Raw genomic sequence first — 19,005 nt, 5'->3', positions numbered from 1 at the left:
ATCCCTTTCCTGAGCAACCTAGGAGGTGTCCTTCTTGTGCTGACTTGTATGGTCATATTCACCAAATAATAAAGTGAACCAGAAGATAATAATTTATTCTTCCCATTTAAAAACTTTCTAAACTATAAGACTATCAAGGCTATGCACCATTTCCAAACAGACTCCAGACACTGACTCAGCCCTGAGAGAAGTCACATAAATAAATCATCCCTTGAACCATGGTGATAATTTCTCTCAATCTAGTTGTGACACCAAGGAGCAATTAGCACATTTTCTTCCTCTTTACTAATCTTAATACATGGTAGCAGAACCAGGATTCTTTTGCCAAGTCTGATTAGCTTATGGGAATTAAAGTTCTTCCTGAAGAAGACAGTAGTTTCCATTCTAATATTTATTATAAGCAATAGATAGAACTACCTTGGCGAAGTTTCAGTTGCATTTTAAAAATTTTACTGAGGGACTTCCCTGGTGGTCCAGTAGCTTCGACCCCATGCTTCCAATGGAGAGGGGCAGGGTTCAATCCCTGGTCATTGAACTAGACCCACATGCCACAACTAGAGAAGTCTGAGTGCTGCAGTGAAAATTTACCAGCACAGTGTAAACAAACAAGTAAATGTAATAAAAAAATTTTTTTTAATTTACTGGATTTCAATTTTTAATGAAATGAAATGTTTAGCTTTGAAACACTAAAACTAGAAGTGCTGAAGAAACATTAGTCCAGAATGATCATAAAAATAAATAAAAAGCACAGTATTGGAAATCAAGAGACACTGATTAATCTAGATACACCCTGACTTAATCTGTGCCTTTGAGAAAATTATATCCATTTTCCATACCATTATTCCCTTCACCATTCCACCAAGAGAATGAAGTAAAAGAAATACAAGTGTCATTAATAATCACCATTAAAATATCAAAAGAAATGTGGAAATAGAAACAAAGAAATAAAACATACCTGAGAAAATTCTGAAGTGAAACTGAATCTTCATATTGAATTTCTAGTAATATGAGTCAGCGCAAGACTGACACTGGGGAAGGAAGATTATGTTCACACTAATCCTGGGCCATTAAGGAATACTGAATATTTGCTTTGTGAAGATCCCTGTTCTCAATTTGTTCGGTATGTTAGAAAGAAAAGCAGAAGGGAGGGAAATGTAGAGGAGCTACATGTAGACAATTATCTATGTGTGTAGTAAGCACCTAGAAAGTGAAAAAGCAAAGGATAATAAAATTTCATTGGGATAAATTAAACTTTTTAAATTGTTCTGTACGAGATACGATCTTATGCAGAGTTTGGAAAGAGGAGGGGAATATAATATGGAGAAGAAGTAAGAAGTTAAAAGACCCAGGATAAAGTAATCCAATTTTGAGGTTCTGGTTCTCTCTTTCAGACCATAAAGCATCTAATGGAGGCAGAGAAGGTGAAAGGATTCTCCCAGCTGGTGGTGGCCGCCAAACTGAGGGAGGGCATTTCCCACCTCATCCAGTCATGTGGCCTCGGGGGCATGAAGCACAACACAGTGGTGATGGGATGGCCAAATGGCTGGCGCCAGAGTGAAGATGCTCGAGCTTGGAAGACTTTTATTGGTACAAAGCACTTCTTGTACTGTTTTGAGGGCCCAAATAGAGGATATACTCTGACCCCATGCTCTAGCCTCCTACACTAGAAATTCTGCCATTGCTGAAACATAGCCTTATTAGGGCACCTAAGTAACTGTTGGGCTTCCCCGGAGGCACAGTGGAAAGAATCCACCTGCCAATGCAGGAGATGCAAGAGACGCAGGTTCAATCCTTGGGTTGGGAAGATCCCCTGGAGGAAAAAATGGCAACTTACTCCAGTATTCTTGCCTGGAAAATTCCATGAACAGAGGATCCTGGTGGGCTATAGTCTGTGGGGTCAAAGATTCAGACATGACTGAGTGACTGAGCAGACAGCACAAATAACTATTAGTAGTAACAACTAATTCTTCTTACCTCCTCCAGCCTCACATAATGTTCATCAGTTGTTTATCTTGCCAAGTCTTATGTTAGGAATTATCTCTGAAATTGTCATATTTCCATGTGTGATCTTCCACATTGGCATTCTCAGGAGTTGAAGGAAGTGTTCTTCAGCATCAAAATCTCCCAAATTCATATACTACCCCCCTTAGAAATATAGTAATCAGAATACAGCTCGTGATGTAAATCATGGTTCTCAGTCTAATTCTGTTAGCTGTTCAGATCTTTATTAATAACTTTTGTTACTTGATTTGGTATAACCTACTGTTTAACCAGGACACCCTACTCAAAGGACTATAAAAGGCCATTACCCTTTCTTTGCTGACATGGTAGGAAGCAAGGCAAGCCTGAAGATTCATCTCTGCTTCTCCCAATTCTCTGTTTTTTCTCTAGGCACAGTTCGAGTGACAACTGCTGCCCATCTGGCCCTGCTGGTGGCCAAAAACATCTCCTTCTTCCCCAGCAACGTGGAGCAGTTTTCTGAGGGCAACATTGATGTGTGGTGGATTGTGCATGATGGGGGGATGCTCATGCTGTTACCATTCCTACTGAAACAGCATAAGGTATTTTGACACCTTTTTTAAAAAAGTCTCTCTCCCTCAACTTCTGTCCTGGTTGGTTCACTAGACAGTTTTTTTCTTTCATTCTATAATGTTGGGGCTTAGAAATGTTGGGGATTATTTTTGGCCTTCCATGATCCCAGATTCAACCTTATGAGAAATAGTTTTCTTTGTAATTGATATCTAACCATCTCCAAGGGAAATTCAGCAAGTTTATTAAGCTCCATATGAGCCCTTGTGAAAAAACATTAACAAGTGAACATGTCCTGTTAAAAAAAAAAAAGTAAAGTGCTGGAAACCTAAGGGGTATGTGTGTCTTGCTCAGCCTTTGGTAAGACTGAAATTTAAAATAGTAAATATAGCCAGTGTCTGTCTTGGCTTGGCCCACCTCTCCCTTGAGGTATTTTTTTTTTTTTTCTGTTCTTTCTGTTCCTTCCTTAATACACTTTTTTTTTGCCACAGGAAAAAAAAATAAATAGTATAGTCTGCACAGTGTCATTGGTATGCTATCTGACTAAAGCATCTATTAATGTATCACATTCTGTCTTTTCCATTTTGCCAGTTTTTTCTTGTTATTAAATAAGAACTCTTTTAAACTGTATTTAATGTGTTCCATAGTCAAACTTTTGCCCAAGTACAATAATATAGCAAGTAAGAAGCTAGGAACAAATACCCTGATACTATTCAGGGTTGTTCTAGGCAAAAATGCCATTTGAGTAACTTTTTCTGCTTCCTTGCATTTAATTTCCCGTGTATATATGGTACTTTCTCAGGTGTGGCGAAAATGCAGCATACGGATCTTCACAGTAGCCCAGCTGGAAGACAACAGTATTCAGATGAAGAAGGACCTGGCCACCTTCTTGTATCACCTTCGCATTGAGGCAGAGGTGGAAGTGGTCGAGATGGTGAGAAAGCTGAGTTTGAGATCAGAGAAGCTACCTTTCCCCCATGTCCCACTCTGTCATTCTAGAATCTCTTCTAGTTTGGGAATTTCTTCAGCTGCAAATGTGGATTAATCCCTTAGTTCCAACAAAACTCTAGTATATTGATCTAGATAAGCATAGGGCATATGTGGTGTGTATTTGGTGGCGGTTTTTAGTTTTGCTTTCTTGTTTATTATAGTCCTTCTATTTCTGCCAGATTCTTTTCTTAATACAGTTTTATTAAGTTTCTATTCATATATTCATGCTAAAGTCACACATAGCGTTTTTGTTTTTTTTTTAAAATAAGCTGGCAGTATTAAAATAACAGGATTTTGTGTCTTGTGTTTCAAGAAAACACGTATGTAATGGTTAGATGGTGGGAAAGACTCAGAGCTCTGGATTTGATCTACAGGCCACAGTATTGTTTTATGCAGCTCGGTGACTGAACAAAAACTGAAACCCAGGTTGATAGTGTGGTGGTTGCTCTGGTTTAATGAGTGAGTGGAAATGAAAGCGCGTGTCTCTTGCTCCTTTGTGCTCACCTGCGTGGTCGGCACGGCAGCACGACAGCGACATCTCGGCGTACACCTACGAGCGCACGCTGATGATGGAGCAGCGGTCCCAGATGCTGCGGCACATGCGCCTGTCCAAGACCGAGCGGGACCGCGAGGTGAGGCGGCCGCGGCCGCGCCCCGGCCCGGGAGGCCTTTCACTGAGGGGGTGGGGGTACTCCTCTCACACCACGACAGGCTCTTCCTTACTTGCCGTATTAGTTACTCTACAGTAGCCACATTTTAAAATAATTAAAGATGATGCATGAGAGAAAACGGGTGTAGGATCGTAGTTGTGTCGGGCCTCCACAGGCACAGCTGGTGAAAGACCGGAACTCAATGCTACGGCTGACCAGCATCGGCTCTGACGAGGACGACGAGACAGAGACTTACCAGGAGAAGGTGCACATGACGTGGACCAAAGACAAGTACATGGCGTCTCGGGGGCAGAAGGCCAAGTCAATGGAAGGCTTCCAGGACCTGCTTAACATGCGCCCGTAAGCTTCCCACTCAGACCTAACAGTGTCCCCGTTAGTGCCACAGATGGGACTTTGCCTGGGGACACAGGATGGGATCTAGTCTTCATCTCACCCCAGATCCAGCCTTCTTTCTGTTGTTTGCCTATGCATACCAGCCACCAATTAATGTTGTACACAAACCATCTTTCTTCCTGTCCAAACTGTGTTCCTGGTATAAAACAAGCAAACACAGAATGAGAAAACCCATGATATCAATATTATAAGGCAGTCATTTGTTCATTATGTTACTCATACTCTAAGCAAAAAAACCTCTAATATCTCAAATTTTTTAGAGTTGACAGTATGCCTTAGTTTTCTCTTTGCCATAACCCACTTCTGTGTCTAACCCCTCACCCTTCCTTTCCAGGGACCAGTCCAATGTGAGGCGGATGCATACAGCAGTGAAGCTCAACGAGGTCATAGTTAACAAGTCCCATGAAGCAAAGCTGGTTTTGTTGAATATGCCAGGGCCACCCCGAAACCCTGAGGGTGATGAAAACTGTATCCTTTCTGAGAGCAGAATTGCTGGTAGGGAAAATCTAAAATGTGTTTTAGATGAAACACTAAGTAACTATAAAGGTCACTGTCTATGACTTCCTCTCTTGAGAAGGGAAGACTGTTAAACGTCTCAGGCAAGGATCCTTACGAACTAGTGATACTGTGCTTCTTCAGGGGAGTTGGGTGTAATGTTCTCTCTGAACCCTAAACAGATTTTTTAGGTGGTATATCTGCACAATGACTTTTAACATTCACTATATAGAACCATTTCTGATCATCCTAGAAATAGAGCACCATATCCTTTCCCCTCTCCAGGCTCTTCCCACTTCACAAAGTCGCTCTCTTTTGGATGAAGTTAGGGGAGAAACAGTTAAAAGGGAACTTCCTCTAACTGAGGGGAAAAGACAAGCGTTCATCCTCATACTCTAATTCCAGGACTGTTTTTATGGGACCTCTTCAGCACTGAAATAGTAGAGACTGGTCCATTTCTACAAGTACCATTAAGTAAAAGAGGTTAAAGGAAAACAAAGAGTAAATCGTCTGCATTTTAGTGAAAAAAAGAAAAAAGTGGCAGGGAAAAAAATGTAACTCCAGGAGCTGCACTTGGAAATTACTTGGATTCTCTCTTGGAATCTTACAAGCTATCCTGTTGTGGCTTTTTCTCCCTTTTGGCTTATTTACTGTGTACTAATAACACATTACTACTTGTGGGTTTCCCCCATTTTAAAATAACAGGAAAAAAATCTAACAAGTGGGAAAGAGTTTTGCATTAATATTATTTATGCCAAGAGACTAGATCCTCAAATAACTTCACAGAACTGAATTGAATCCAGAGTTCAGACTTCTCTGGTTCTGACTATGTAATAAAGCCTGTTGATTTTTCAGCTCTGTAGTCAGATAAACTCAGATTATCATCATGCCAGGTTGTAAAGAATGCTCTTTTCCTACTTACTTGCCTCCTTGACAATTTCTGAAGACATGGAGTTCCTAGAAGTACTCACTGAAGGACTAGAGCGAGTCCTTCTTGTCAGAGGTGGTGGCAGTGAAGTGATCACCATTTATTCATAATATACTCCTGAATGACTCTGCTTGGCTTCACCTTCTGAAAAGGATTCTATCCTCCATGGAAGTGCCAGCTCTTCATTACCACTCCCATCAACTAGAGACCTGTATTCTGTATACATCACGCTGAACTCTTAATGAGCTGAACCTCAAGTCCTTGTACAGGAAAGTACAAACCGATCTGTTCTTCCAGATCTTCCAGCTACCATATGACCTGCTGTCCTTAAAGAAGCAGATCTTCCCTCAACATCAGAACAATGCTCAAGTCCTACAAGCCATGCCTGTACCAGATGAAGGCAAGTTAGGATAAACAAACTAAACCAATAAAATAAACTGGTAAAAGAGATGCTAGAAATTCAACTGAAGTCAAAAGGCAAACACACAAGTACACATCTAACATTAAAGACGAGTCTTAGAAGTCATGATTCAATGATGACACCATGGGGGTAACAGCCAGAGAGAGACAGCCTCATCATACTAAGGAATTCATGGCCAAGTACACGGGGACCTTACATCTTCGTGTAGGTAACTGTGGCAGGCCAAGATGAAAATTTTCGTCAGTGCATCCACTGCTCTCCAGGACTTCTTAATTTTACATTAGGGTACTAATATGTAAAAACTGAAACATGAAACTGCAGCCTCTACTTCCTCCAAAACAAGATTCCCCCAAAATACATTTAGGTACACATACTATATTATATATTTCAGCTGTTTTTCAAAACCCATTCTGTGGTTAAGATTGTAATATAGGCACTATTACCATGGAAATTGTTTTTTAGAAGGCTGAGTAAAAATTCTTTCAGGTTCTTTTCAAATGGACAAACTAAGGCAACCTCAAAAGGTATCTATCAAGATCTGGATAAATACAGTCTGTAGTTACCTATGTGATATGGGTAAAATACATAAGCTGTTATCCAGGAAATATAGATGATAATGCATATTGACCAACAGATCCTCCTTTCCTTCTCCCTTTTATGTCCTCTGGGTTACAGGCACACATCAAAAATCATAGGAACAAACGCTAGGAAGACTGGCAAAAATCCTTCCCTAAACCTTTGGACTATCCTTCAAAGGGGGAATCCAGCAGTGGAATTTGAAGTTTAGAGCCATACTCCTTCCATAGTGCCAAAGTTACTGAGCTGCTGCTATTCTTACCTGCTTCACTGAAGTGGTGTATAATTGGCAATGGCCTGATCAAGAAACTTCTTTAAGAAACCTGTGGACTTATTCCCAAAGCCATAGTGAAGACTTGAGGCATGCGCCTCAGTGCTCAAAGTTACGAGCATTTTTTTTTTTTCAATTCTTCATTCTGACTGCAGAAACTTGGATCTGAACTAAAAAATTATCCAAGTTAACAGTCTTTTGCTATTTCAGTCTCATTTTCAGAAAGCTCAAAATGTGTCAAGAAAATACTTGTGCAAACTTTGCTTATTTGCTAACTTAATGATCACAAAACATCTGACTTTCAAGCATAGGGAAGCTACCCTGTGTGGCTGAGTGGTTATTTGTGTGACGTCTTCATTTATTTTACAGGATAGATAGGGTATTTCAAGAAACTATCTTGCCTGTATTCATGGCTGCTTTTGAAATTCATTTTATGAATGATAAATAGTGCCACTCTTTGATTACCAGTAGGATATGGAGCAAGCTGCTTTGCTCCATGGTCTGCAGACTATTCTGACCCTTATGGACAGAGGAGAAAAACCCTTCAATATGACTTAGGAAATTTGAGTCATTTTGATTTATTCCCTTTCCTCTTCTTTAAATGTCCAAGCGTAGTCAGGTAGCATGTTATAAGTCTTTTGTTTGTTTTTTTCCTGCTGCTGCCTGCAGAGGGTAGAAGCATTGTTTACAACTTCCATTGCAACACTCGATTACTAAGTTGAGTCCAGCAGTAGCAGAACAAGTCCACGAGGACCCAAGCTATTAAAGACCCATGCTCTAAAGTCAGCTTGCCCAGGAATTCCTTTATATTTACACACACCCTCTGGCCAAAGTGATATATGTATATGTATTTTTTTTTCATATAGAAAAAATGTGGGCAGAAAATAAGGCTAGTTTTTAGAAGAGCTTTTTGTGGCTGGAGCTCTGTAAGAATCCTTTAAAGGTATATGGAATTAGTGGCTGCTAATATAACCCCTACTGCACCCCTAAAACAATCACTGTTACATGGGGAAGTGGTTATTGGGCCAGATTTAAACTCATCTCTGTCTAGAGCATTTCATGTCTATACGTCACTTATGTTGTCTGCAAAGTGTCTTGTCTCTTAATCACTGCAAATAAAGCAATACTGAAAACTTGACGAGAGAATGCATCTTAGGGGCGGGGGCTTTGTGTTTTAAGCAGGAAGAAAAAAAAGGAAAGATATCTTCCTGCTTTTTGAATGAGATCCAGCTTTTAAGTCTTAGCTATGACTTGACCAGGGCAGGTTATGACAATATTCATTTTCTAATTGCTGGCCCTCTGCGTTGCATAGCTATCTTAAAACTGAACTTTGATGAATCGCAGCATCTGTTTGACAAGTTCCCAGTTCTCTCGGGGGGTAAGATCACCACTTTATATCTTCCGTTGCCTCAGATTCCTGTTGCCCCAGTGATCCTGCCAATCTTTACTTCCCCAAACGTGTTAAAAATCCATTTTTGTGGATATTAAAGTAGCAATTACACTGTAAGCATTTTATGTGCTTTTTTGGTCTGGTTTATCTTCATCATGTATGATCTGAATTCACATCTTCCATAAGTATCTCCAACAGAATTTTTACGTCCCAGCTTGTGTTAAATAGAAGTGAAATATTAAGGAGAATAGATTTAAGGAAAACATGTGCAACTTTTTTTTAAATATTGTTCTCAACCATTTAATTTATTAAAAAGAGATGCTGCTGTGGTTCTTGATTTAGCAGCAACCATTCTTTTGTTTACATAGTCATGGTTTTATTTGTTGTTTTGCTCTATACTGGAAACATAAATAAAGTTTTCTACCTTATTTTCAGTCAAGAGTTGTGGTATAGTTTTTTGTGTTTGTAGTGATGAATACATTGTCTTTCACCATGGAGAAAAGAGCTTTTGGTTCTTTTCAGCAGGAGATAATGTTAAGGGTTAATAAGCTGAGAAGGAGCCACTGGGCATAAAGAACCCAGATATATAGGTACCAGGTTCTTCTTTCTTAAGTTCACAAAAGCAGTCCTCCTCCACTGAACTCCATCCTCTGAGAAATGAAAAAGTAAATAGGTTAATGGTGAATGAGTGTTGAAATAACTTCCTGAATTGAGTACCTACTACTTTAACCACAAGCTCTATTTTATTTTATCTTTTAAGAATAACAACTCTCAAATTCCTAATGGATCTTATTTAAGAAATGAGCTCTAATACCAACTGTGATCCCCCACCATCAAATGGGTCAGCTATTTACTATACATTAGAGCTGCCCCAAATTTAACTTTCCTTTTGCCTTACCTCAGGGGGTTCAATGAAGGCTAACCAATCTGATGCATGTGTAGGCAACAGTCCCATTGACTGGCACTTATAAACAGCCAATGCCAAACCCATAAGGTTCCCAATGAGATACACCAAACCCTGAAGAAACTTCTGGCTTGAACTTTCTAGCATCTTGAAAGCTGTTGGGGTAACAGAAAGTGTCAAAAACCAAAACAACTTTTTCTTCAGTATGAATCAGGCCATATATTAATATAAATAATACAAACAGCCCCATACTAAGATAGCAAATAGAACCATTAAAGGTGAACAAAAACCCACAAGCACCACTTTCCCGTCCATGCCATCACCACGGCCATCACCACCCTGCACACACTCTCACTGCAACTAGCCAAGAGCAAGCTGTGCCAAGGATTTACAGCGGGTTTTGCCAAAGAATTTGCCTGTGATTCTTAAAGCTTAGTTAGGGTGGATTACTATTTCAAGAACACTTACTGGCAAAAAGAAAAAAACAATACTTACTGGCTGAAATGGCCATTAGTGCCTGAATGGGTCGCCAAGCCATCATACACACCATCATAGTAGGGAAGATGGAGATAGTATTGCCTGCCATGTACATGATGAAGAGGTTCATAGGAATCTGTTTCAGGGGACCCAAGGCAATGTCCCAGCAGCGCTAAAACAAACACAGTTTTAACCACTGATTACTATCCTTAGTTCCACATTTATCATATCACTGACGTTAAAGTCAAATGAACACAACTCCCAGTTCTCTGCTTCTGAGCTAACTCCTCAAGTCCACCACCTCTGCACTTCTCTCACTTTGCCACAAGAACCTTGCTCGTCTACTAAAAATAAGGCATCTTCACTATTTTATGTTTTTCCCTATGGGTTTTCCAGATACCATTTTTTCCCCATGACTTTAGGTAAAGAAAAGACTTCCCTACTTTTGTTCTTATGCACCTATCATTGTCCCATCTACAATTGAAGAACTAGATAAAATCCACATAATGGTAGATCAGCACACCCCATTTACTAATAGAACAGACAAATCAAGATGTGTAAGATGTGAATGACATTATTAACCCAACTGACATACAACACTGCACCTAACAGATACAGAATTTACATTCTTTTCAAACACAGATGGGACATGTACAAAAACTGACAACTGAGCCACGGAGAACATGTCAATAACTCTCAAAGAACTCAAATTATACAAAGCATATTATTTGGTTATAATGTAATTAAGCTAGAAATCAGTAACAAAAATTTAACTAGAAAATTTTTCCTATGTCTTAGAATGAACAAATGTGCTCTAAATGATCCACTAATCAAAGTAGAAATGTCAGTGGAAAATAGAAATATTAACTGATAACAAAAATACCATATATTAAAACTGTAAGACCCAGAGCTTTGAGAAATTTACACCCTTACATACATATTAGAAGACTAAAAGTATCTAAGCATCTATTTCAAGAAATCAGAAGAAGAATAAATTAGACCCAAGGAAATGGAAAGGAAGGAAATCAAAATGAGAGCAGAAACTAATGAAATTTGCTCTACATCAAGAAAGCCAAAGGGGCCTTTTGAAAAGCAGTATTAAGGCTGAGAGGAAAAAAAAGTGCCAGGCACTGTTGCAGGCACTTGGAAGACAAACATCTTGCTCTCATAGAGCTTAACAACAGTGAAAAGAGATAATAAAATATATGAATGATATGGAGAAATATAAAGTAAGAAAATAAGACAGGGAGTGCCATGAGGATAGACTTCACTACAAAACTAACATCTGAGAAACAAAGGAGATGAAACAGCAAATCATAAAGGAATCGGGGAAAAGGGAAGAACAAGTACAAAAAGCCTGAAACAGGGTGCCTTACATATTTAAGCAGCAGCAAGGAGGCCATTCTGGGGACAGGAGTGAACAAAAGGGAAAATGGTAGGAGATGAAGTGACAGACCAGGATGATAGATTAAAGCAATAAGAAATAAGATTTTCAATCTATTTGAACCAACAGACTACTCTGACAGATTGGATGAGTGGTATAAGGGTACCAGAGTAGAAAAAGGACTTCAACTGGAATGCGCTGCCGCAATAGATAATTTTCAACCTACTTTATTCTACCTTATGTTCAACCGTCTTTTATTTTTTCCAGTTAGCACTTCTGGAGCTGATAGTCAACTAATGTAACACTTATCTCAAACAGTTTAGCTACCAAATATTGGGGATAAGGGCCATCTTCAGTAAGAAGGATATCCATGTGCTGCTTGGAAGAAGAGATAGGTGTGTAGCTCAGAATTGGCCCAAGGACTATGGTTACATCTATACCTCTGTACCTTCTCCACTAGGATCCGGTCTGTCTCTTGAACGCTGGTATCAGGCACTTGCTTGTCCAAGTAACCAACTGGGTACAGCGAGTCTCCCTGGCCACCGCCCCGGTCACTTCGGCCCCTACAGACAAACCAAAAAAAAAAAAAAAAAACTAAGGCTGTAGCCTCCCACACTTCATATCCCACATTTCCTGTTCTCATCATAGGAATAAAGATCCTCAGATGCATCTACCTATACTAGACCAAGCCCTCCCGTGGTTTCGTCAGATCCTGGCCTACTGGGAGGGATGAAATAAGCATCCTTTGGACACAGAAACCTCCACGGCAGAGAAGCCGTTAGCTCCCCAGGAGTCGTCTTTTTACAGAGTTGTGCCTGAGGGCTCAGGTCCTATTCCTCCGGGGTAGTTATACAGTGAAAGCTCTGATATCGAGCTTTGCCCAGCACTTCACCTGCTGCCTCCTCCAGGTCCGCTCAGCTCAATCGCCCACTTGAAGCGCCGGCCTCGGTTAGCCACCAGGCTCCCTTGGGCCGTCATGGCAACGGCCGCCTACCAATGCGGCAAAGCTCTGAACCAAAGCGTAGCCGGATCTCAAGCCCAAAGTCGTCGGCGACTTCTTGGGTTCACTCTGTAAGTCCATTTCCGGCGCTAAACTATATACGTCACTTCCGCCCCGGAAATTGTCCAGCAGCCAATTGGTGAGTGAGCTTGGTGCTAAAGGGACTGTTGCGCCTTCTCTGCTTTCTGAAGAGATTTTCTGGGTGTTCCCTGACCTCTGAGGTGCGGTGTATGGGACAGAGGAAAGTCTATACTGACTCTGCGTTAGAGGTTGAAGCCAAGAAAGTGAAGTGAAAGTGAAAGTCGCTCAGTCGTGTCCGACTCTTTGGGACCCCCATGGACTATACAGTCCATGGAATTCTCCAGGTCAGACTACTGGGGTGGGTAGCCTTTCCCTTCTCCAGGGGATCTTCCCAACCCAGGGATGGAACTCCGGTCTCCCGCATTGTGGGCAGATTCTTTACCAGCTGAGCCACCAGGGAAGGCCAAGAATAGTGGAGTGGGTATCCTACCCTTTCTCCAGCTGATCTTCCCGACCCAGGAATCCACCCGGGGTCTCCTGCATGCAGACGGATTCTTTACTAGCTGAGCTACCAGGAAAGCCTCGAAGGCAAGGGCTTCTGCAACTTTTACGCCTTCTTGGGACCACAAGTTCAAATCTCTGTTTATATCCGTATGATCTCTGTTTATATGCGTGGTGAAACCACGCATTGTGTGACTTTGAGCGAGTTATTTAGTGGCTCCTGAGTATTGAATGTCCACTGTATTCCAGTAGCTTTGTGTTTATTCTATTCTTTAATTCTCACAGTAACAATGCGTCGTAGATAGTTCTATCCCTGCCCTGCACAAAACCTGGGAGGCCTGTGGGCGTTTTAAGACTCTTGGGCTTGAGATTCAGTTTCGCTTTGAGTCCTGGCTTCACTACTTAATTGTGTGACTTTGGGGCAAGTCAGATTCTTTGTTTTCAAACCTTTTCATGCGCACCTGCTTTCAATTCTTGTTCTGAGTTTAAATGGAGTGCTTGCCACAAATGCATTCCATGTCTTTTATTTTATTTTAACTTTTATCTATTTATTTTTGGCTGTACTGGATCTTTGTTGCTGCATGTGGGCTTTCTGTTATGAGGAGCAGGGGCTACTCTTCTGTTTCGGTGCTCTGGCTTCTCACTGCAGTGGCTTCTCTTGTGTAGGAGGAACTCTAGGGCTCAGCTGTCTTCAGTAGCTGGGAATGGGCTCAGTAGTTGTGGCCTCATTGCTCCTTGGCAAGTGAGATCTCCCCTCATCAGGGATGGAACCTGTGCCCCCCCCACACCCCCCCAATGGCAGTCTGAGTCCTAACCACTGGGCCAGCAGGGAAGTCCTGTGTTTTTTTAGCATCACTAATCTCCAACATTCTTCATAGTGATTGGGTTTTATATTATATGCCTATATCATAATTAAACCTATTACTGGGTATTTAAGTTGTTGACTGTTTTCTTCCCCTTTTATAACCAATATTGCTGCCACTGTCCTTCAAATCATACACTCCTTCCCTTTTAAAGTACTCCTCTGCTTGGTATAAAATTTTTTAGAGTGCTCATGTTCATGCTGAGTGGCTCAGTCTCATTCAACTCTTTGCGACCTCATGAACTGTAGCCCGCCCGCCAGGCTCCTCTGTCCATGGGATTTTTCCAGTCAAGAATACTGGAGTGGGTTGCCATTTCCTCCTCCAGGGGATCTTCTTGATCCAGGAATCAAACCTGCATCTGCTGCCCAGCAGGTGGATTGTTTACCACTGAACCACTTGGGAAGCCCCTAATAGGATACTGCAATCTATTTATTTCTTTATTCTAGGAATCTCACAGTGTTATTTGCTGAAATGTGTTCCAAAGAACATGAAGCTATTAAGATTGAACTGAGGAAAGGTTCCAAGGTCAAATAAATTCGAGATATTGTATTCTGCACATACATCCCAGAGATTCTCAGTGTTATTAGTATAACACTAAAACCACACGAAGTGATGCAGTAAAGAAACTCCTTTCATTTTGTTTTCCAATCTGCCTGAATGAGAAATCTCTCTCTCTCTCTTTTTTTTTTTTTTTTTTTTTACATTTGTTAGTTTCCAATGGAATCAGTGTTCTGTAGAACACAGGGGGCTACCTATGTGCTCGAATTCAAGAGAAAGGTGAAGTCACTCTTTAACGATCTGACTGATATTCTTAAAAATTGTTAGAATATCATGAGAAATAATAGATTCTTTATGGAAATGGAGTTTCAGATTATAATGAAACTTGTGTGGATCCCAGTTTTTGCACAAAAATGCGTTTTGCAAGAAAAGTAAAGGGAAACCTATATTCTAATCCTGACTCCAAATGAACTCCTAAGAGAGGAAAGAACTCTGTTGGCCTTCATTTCTTCATGTATAAAATAAGGGACTTATACTAGATTACTTCTAACGGTAACTTCTAGTTTTTTGGCATATTATTCTTTCATAGATGGTGTATTCAAAGAAAACAGACATTGTAAACACATAAAGGAATAATGGGATTTCAGATCATTTTTTAAAATTGTACTTCTCATAGTGTTCCTAATTCTCTGCATTATGCAGCTACCACTTTTGGATTTAGAAAAAAAAAGTTATTAATTATAACATGACATGATTTTAAACCTAAAAGCAGAATGACTCAGAGATTCACCTTGAGAGCCCTTAAAAAATCCTGATTTCTTGGCTACACCTAGCAGACCACACATCTGCTTTTTTTTTTTTTTTTTTTGTGAAGTCTCTCAGTCATGCCCGACTCTTTGTGACCCCATGGACTGTAGCCCACCAGGCTCCTCAGTCCATGGAGTTTTCCAGGCAAGAGTACTGGAGTGGGTTGCCATTTCCTTCTCCATTCATCTGCTTAGGGGGGAATCAAGTGCATCAGTGTTTTTCGTGTGGCTCTCCTGGTGATTCTACTTTGCAGCAAGGATTCAGAACCACTAACTTAAAAGAGTGTTTCATTGCTCTAAAATGACGAGGTTTGAATTTACACAGTAGTTTAAGCAATCATTAGTTTTTGAGAGCCTCCTTGTATTCCTCCCCACTGGGAGAAATTTGAATTAGAAAATAATAGGAATACTGAAGCTGTAAAAATAAATATTAAACTTCCTTTACTGTGTGGCTTTGAGCAAATGTTATTTTAATTAAAGAAACTATGAGAAGGCAAACCATGATTCCACAGGTCGTATGAGTTGCCTTGTCTACTTTTACAATTTGTGCCACTGGACAGTTTTGGCATTTGTGTTTGTGTCTTCCCCTCTCACCCCCAAACACCTCTTGAAGGGTCTGGTGAAGTGAAAGTCGCCGAGTCATGTCTGACTCTTTGCGACCCCGTGGACTATACAGTCCATCTCCAGGTCAGTATATTGCAGTGGGTAACCTTTCCCTTCTCCAGGGGATCTTCCCAACCCAGGGATCGAACCCAGGTCTCCCACATTGCAGGTGGATTCTTTACCAGCTGAGCCACAAGGGAAGCCCTTAAAGGTCTAAGCAGCTGACTGTTTCTAATACTTCATGCCATTTTCTTCAGAGCATCTGCTTTTGGATTGAAACGAACAAAGAAATCTTCTGTTCATACAACCAGATTTGTGAGAACGCATCCCTCTAAAGGAAAAAGTTCTACAGCTACCTCTGAAGTTTTTGGTCTATGCCATTTTACAGTGTCTCTATTATAATTCTATTTGGCTAGCCTCACTGGTTCAACCAGTTCCCCCAGTGTTTTTAAAAAAAGCTCCTAAGCCTTTTAGCAGCTTCAGTAAAATGGGCTTCTATTGCAATCTCTAGTTATTTGTGTTATTTAACTCTACTATCATTATTGTCTTCTGAAAAGGAACACCTTACTATTATACCATTCATGGTACAATTATTTCCATGTCAGTAATAGGGTTTTAACAGGACAAAAATTTTTTTCTCCATTTTGTCTGTTTGCATTTTCAAACCCCTTTATCAGAAAAAATATATATATATTTTTGGGGGGTAAGATCCTACCTTGTTAGTGCAGATTGGGTTTCTGCATCGTTTCTGTGCAGATTGCAGTTTTTTCTGTTTCTGGTTCATGGCTGTTTAGTGTCATGAAATGCCCCTGTCAGCAGTGACATGAATTAATATGGTGCTGGGAGAAGAGGCTGGCTAGTAATGCCATTCTTCATTATCAACTACCTTTCTCATTTCAAGAGGACGGTTGTGAAATTCACATTTTAACAGGTTCCCATTATAGCACTTCTCTCCAGCACTTGCTTAGGGAGTTGGGAGGATTGCCCTTCCCACAGATCCATTAAAGAATAAGAATGACAACCATAGTATGAGTCATAATGATACATCCCTGATGGCGTAACATGTTTCTTCAAGCTTGGTTACTCTGGATTCATCTGGTGGTCGATTTCAGGTATGTTGGGAGTGGGGTAAACTGTCTCTACATCCAGGATCTGAATGACCAATCCAGGCCTTTTGTGGCATTTTTTCGTGTGCTAATGTTTAAAAAGCTTTAGTTGAAAAAAATAAATAAATAAATAAAAAGCCTTAGTTGGTTCCATTGTAAAGCATTGTTTTATAGCCTGAGTTTTTTATAAGGAGAATTGTTATGGACTGAATGTTTGTGTCCTCCCAAAATTCATACATCAAAGCCCTAAGTGTGTGCTAAGTCGCTTCAGTTGTGTCTGACTCTTTGCTACCCTACAGACTGTAGCCCACCAGGCTCCTCTGTCCACGGGAATCTCCAGGCAAGAATACTGGAGTGGGTTGCCGTGCCCTCTTCCAGGGGATCTTCCGAACCCAGGGATCGAACCCTTATGTCTCTCTGTGCGTTGGCAGGCAGGTTCTTTACCTCTAGCGCCACCTGGGGCTTTTGTGGGGACAGGCAATCAGGGTTAGATGAGTTCATGAAGGTAAGGCTGTCACACTGGGGTCAGTGTCTGTGGAAGAAGACACACCAGAGAGCTTGCTCTCTCAGTCTGCCATTTGAGGACGCAGTGAGAAGGTGTCTGTCTACAAGCCAGGAGGGGAGTGCTCACCAGGAGCTGAATCAGCCGGCATCTTGATCCTGGACTTCCCAGCCTCCAGAACTGTGAGAAAATAAATTTCTGTTGTCAAAGCCATACATTCTGTGGTATTTTGTTACAGTAGCCCCAGGCAGACTAATAAAAGGGTGAAGTGGGATTCAGAAGACTTGAAGGAGAATAATAAGTACCTTTTGGTGCTTATTGAAGTTCTTTTGAAAGATAAAGTCATCCCTTAAAACATAAAATAAATGTAGGATTGTTTAATTTGTAGGAGTTTATTACATAAATGAAAACATATTATACATTGTCTACTGACTCTTTTTTTTCTCACTTAATCCATATTGCTGCCACTGCTGCTAAGTCGCTTCAGTCGTGTCTGACTCTGTGTGACCCCATGGACAGCAGCCCACCAGGCTCTTCTGTCCACGGGGTTCTCCAGGCAAGAATACTGGAGTGGGTTGCCATTTCCTTCTCCTAATCCATATTGAGTGTCTTCCATGTCTGTCAGTCAAATCTACCTCATTCTTTTTAAAGGCTAGAGAGTATACATGGCATAAATGTGTGATAATATAACCAGTCCCTAATTGATGAGCATTTAGGTGGTTCCCATTTGTCACTGTTATGGAAAAAAAAAAAGTTACTATGAAAATATCCCTGGGTACTTTGTCAACATAGTTCTGTAGGAGATTCATACAATTAAGGTCAGCTGCCAGAGAGGTTACAGTTACAATATTAATAGATTCAAATAGGCCCTCCAAGATGTGCTAATTTGTACTTTCAAGAGTTTGTGGACTAAATTATTTTTAGTTTTGTAGTGAGTTATATAGTGTCCCCTCCAAATTCACGTCCACCTGGAACCTCAGAATGTGACCTTAATTGGACATAGGAACTTGGCAGATGTAATTAGTTAAGATGAGGTCATACCGGATCAGGGTGGGTTCTAAACCCAATAACTGATGTCCTGGTAAGAAGAGCGGGCACACAGATACATGCACAGGGTGGAAGTCCATGGGACAGTGGAGGGAGATGAGTACTGAAGCTACAAGCCAATGATTGCCCCAGCCACCAGAAGCTAGGAAGAGGCAAGGAAGAAAGATTCTTGTGTAGAGCCTGCAGAAAGATCATGGCCCTGCCAACACCTTGATATTGGTTTTCCAGCCTCTGGAATTGTGAGAGATTGTATTTCTGTTTTGAGCTACTCAGGTTTCTGGTACTTTGTTACCGTGGTCCTAGAAACTAATACAAGTTTCCTTCTGAAAGGGGTTCCATTCAAATGGATTAAGCTAACCAGGGCTAGCTCAAGTGAGAAATAATCGCAAATACTAAAAGAATATTCCCCAAAGCTGTCAAATCAAATCCTAAACTTTAAAAATTTTGCAGTTTTAATTTCCTAATTGCTATAAATCAATTATAAATTGCTATAATTGCTATAAAATTTTTTTTTAATTTATGTATTTAAAAAAATGTATTTATTGTTTATCTGGCTGTGTTGGGTCTTAGTTGCAGCACAGAGGATCTTCGTTGCATTGGGCAGGATCTTTCATTGCATCACATGGACT

At 40.6% G+C, this 19,005-nt stretch overlaps 2 protein-coding genes across 4 annotated transcripts in view; one reads left to right on the top strand and one right to left on the bottom strand.

The window, feature by feature from the left end:
* The window catches only part of SLC12A6 (solute carrier family 12 member 6), an 87,739-nt gene extending 78,636 nt beyond the window's left edge, over positions 1–9,103 (top strand). For all 3 annotated transcript variants that reach the window (XM_043919320.1, XM_043919318.1, XM_043919321.1), the window contains 7 exons: positions 1,392–1,587; positions 2,392–2,561; positions 3,332–3,463; positions 4,044–4,151; positions 4,345–4,529; positions 4,918–5,051; positions 6,025–9,103. In XM_043919320.1, the coding sequence (XP_043775255.1) occupies positions 1,392–1,587; positions 2,392–2,561; positions 3,332–3,463; positions 4,044–4,151; positions 4,345–4,529; positions 4,918–5,051; positions 6,025–6,116 (1,017 nt within the window). In that variant the 3' untranslated portion in view covers positions 6,117–9,103. The remainder of the gene's footprint in view (positions 1–1,391; positions 1,588–2,391; positions 2,562–3,331; positions 3,464–4,043; positions 4,152–4,344; positions 4,530–4,917; positions 5,052–6,024) is intronic.
* Positions 8,938–12,513, bottom strand: EMC4 (ER membrane protein complex subunit 4). Its single transcript, XM_043919322.1, has 5 exons — positions 12,322–12,513; positions 11,878–11,992; positions 10,064–10,217; positions 9,563–9,723; positions 8,938–9,314 (listed from the first exon to the last, which is right to left on the bottom strand). Exons 1-5 carry the CDS (start codon positions 12,405–12,407, stop codon positions 9,279–9,281), a joined length of 552 nt encoding a protein of 183 aa, XP_043775257.1. The 5' UTR covers positions 12,408–12,513; the 3' UTR covers positions 8,938–9,278.
* Positions 12,514–19,005: the final 6,492 nt, after the last annotated feature.

The sequence above is a fragment of the Cervus elaphus genome, chromosome 12, assembly GCF_910594005.1.
Source record: "Cervus elaphus chromosome 12, mCerEla1.1, whole genome shotgun sequence".
Lineage (NCBI taxonomy): Eukaryota > Metazoa > Chordata > Mammalia > Artiodactyla > Cervidae > Cervus > Cervus elaphus.
The sequence above is the reverse complement of the archived record's forward strand: the minus strand, read 5'-3'. Positions and strand labels throughout refer to the sequence as shown.

Excerpts from the sequence above, each read along its gene's own strand:
- EMC4 (XM_043919322.1), bottom strand. The coding sequence starts at position 12,407 with ATGACGGCCCAAGGGAGCCTGGTGGCTAACCGAGGCCGGCGCTTCAAG. Across the intron at positions 10,218-11,877 it reads ACCGGATCCTAGTGGAGAAG|CGCTGCTGGGACATTGCCTT; the intron begins GTACAGAGGTAT and ends TGTTTGTTTTAG. Across the intron at positions 9,315-9,562 it reads CCTTCATTGAACCCCCTGAG|AGGATGGAGTTCAGTGGAGG; the intron begins GTAAGGCAAAAG and ends TTCATTTCTCAG.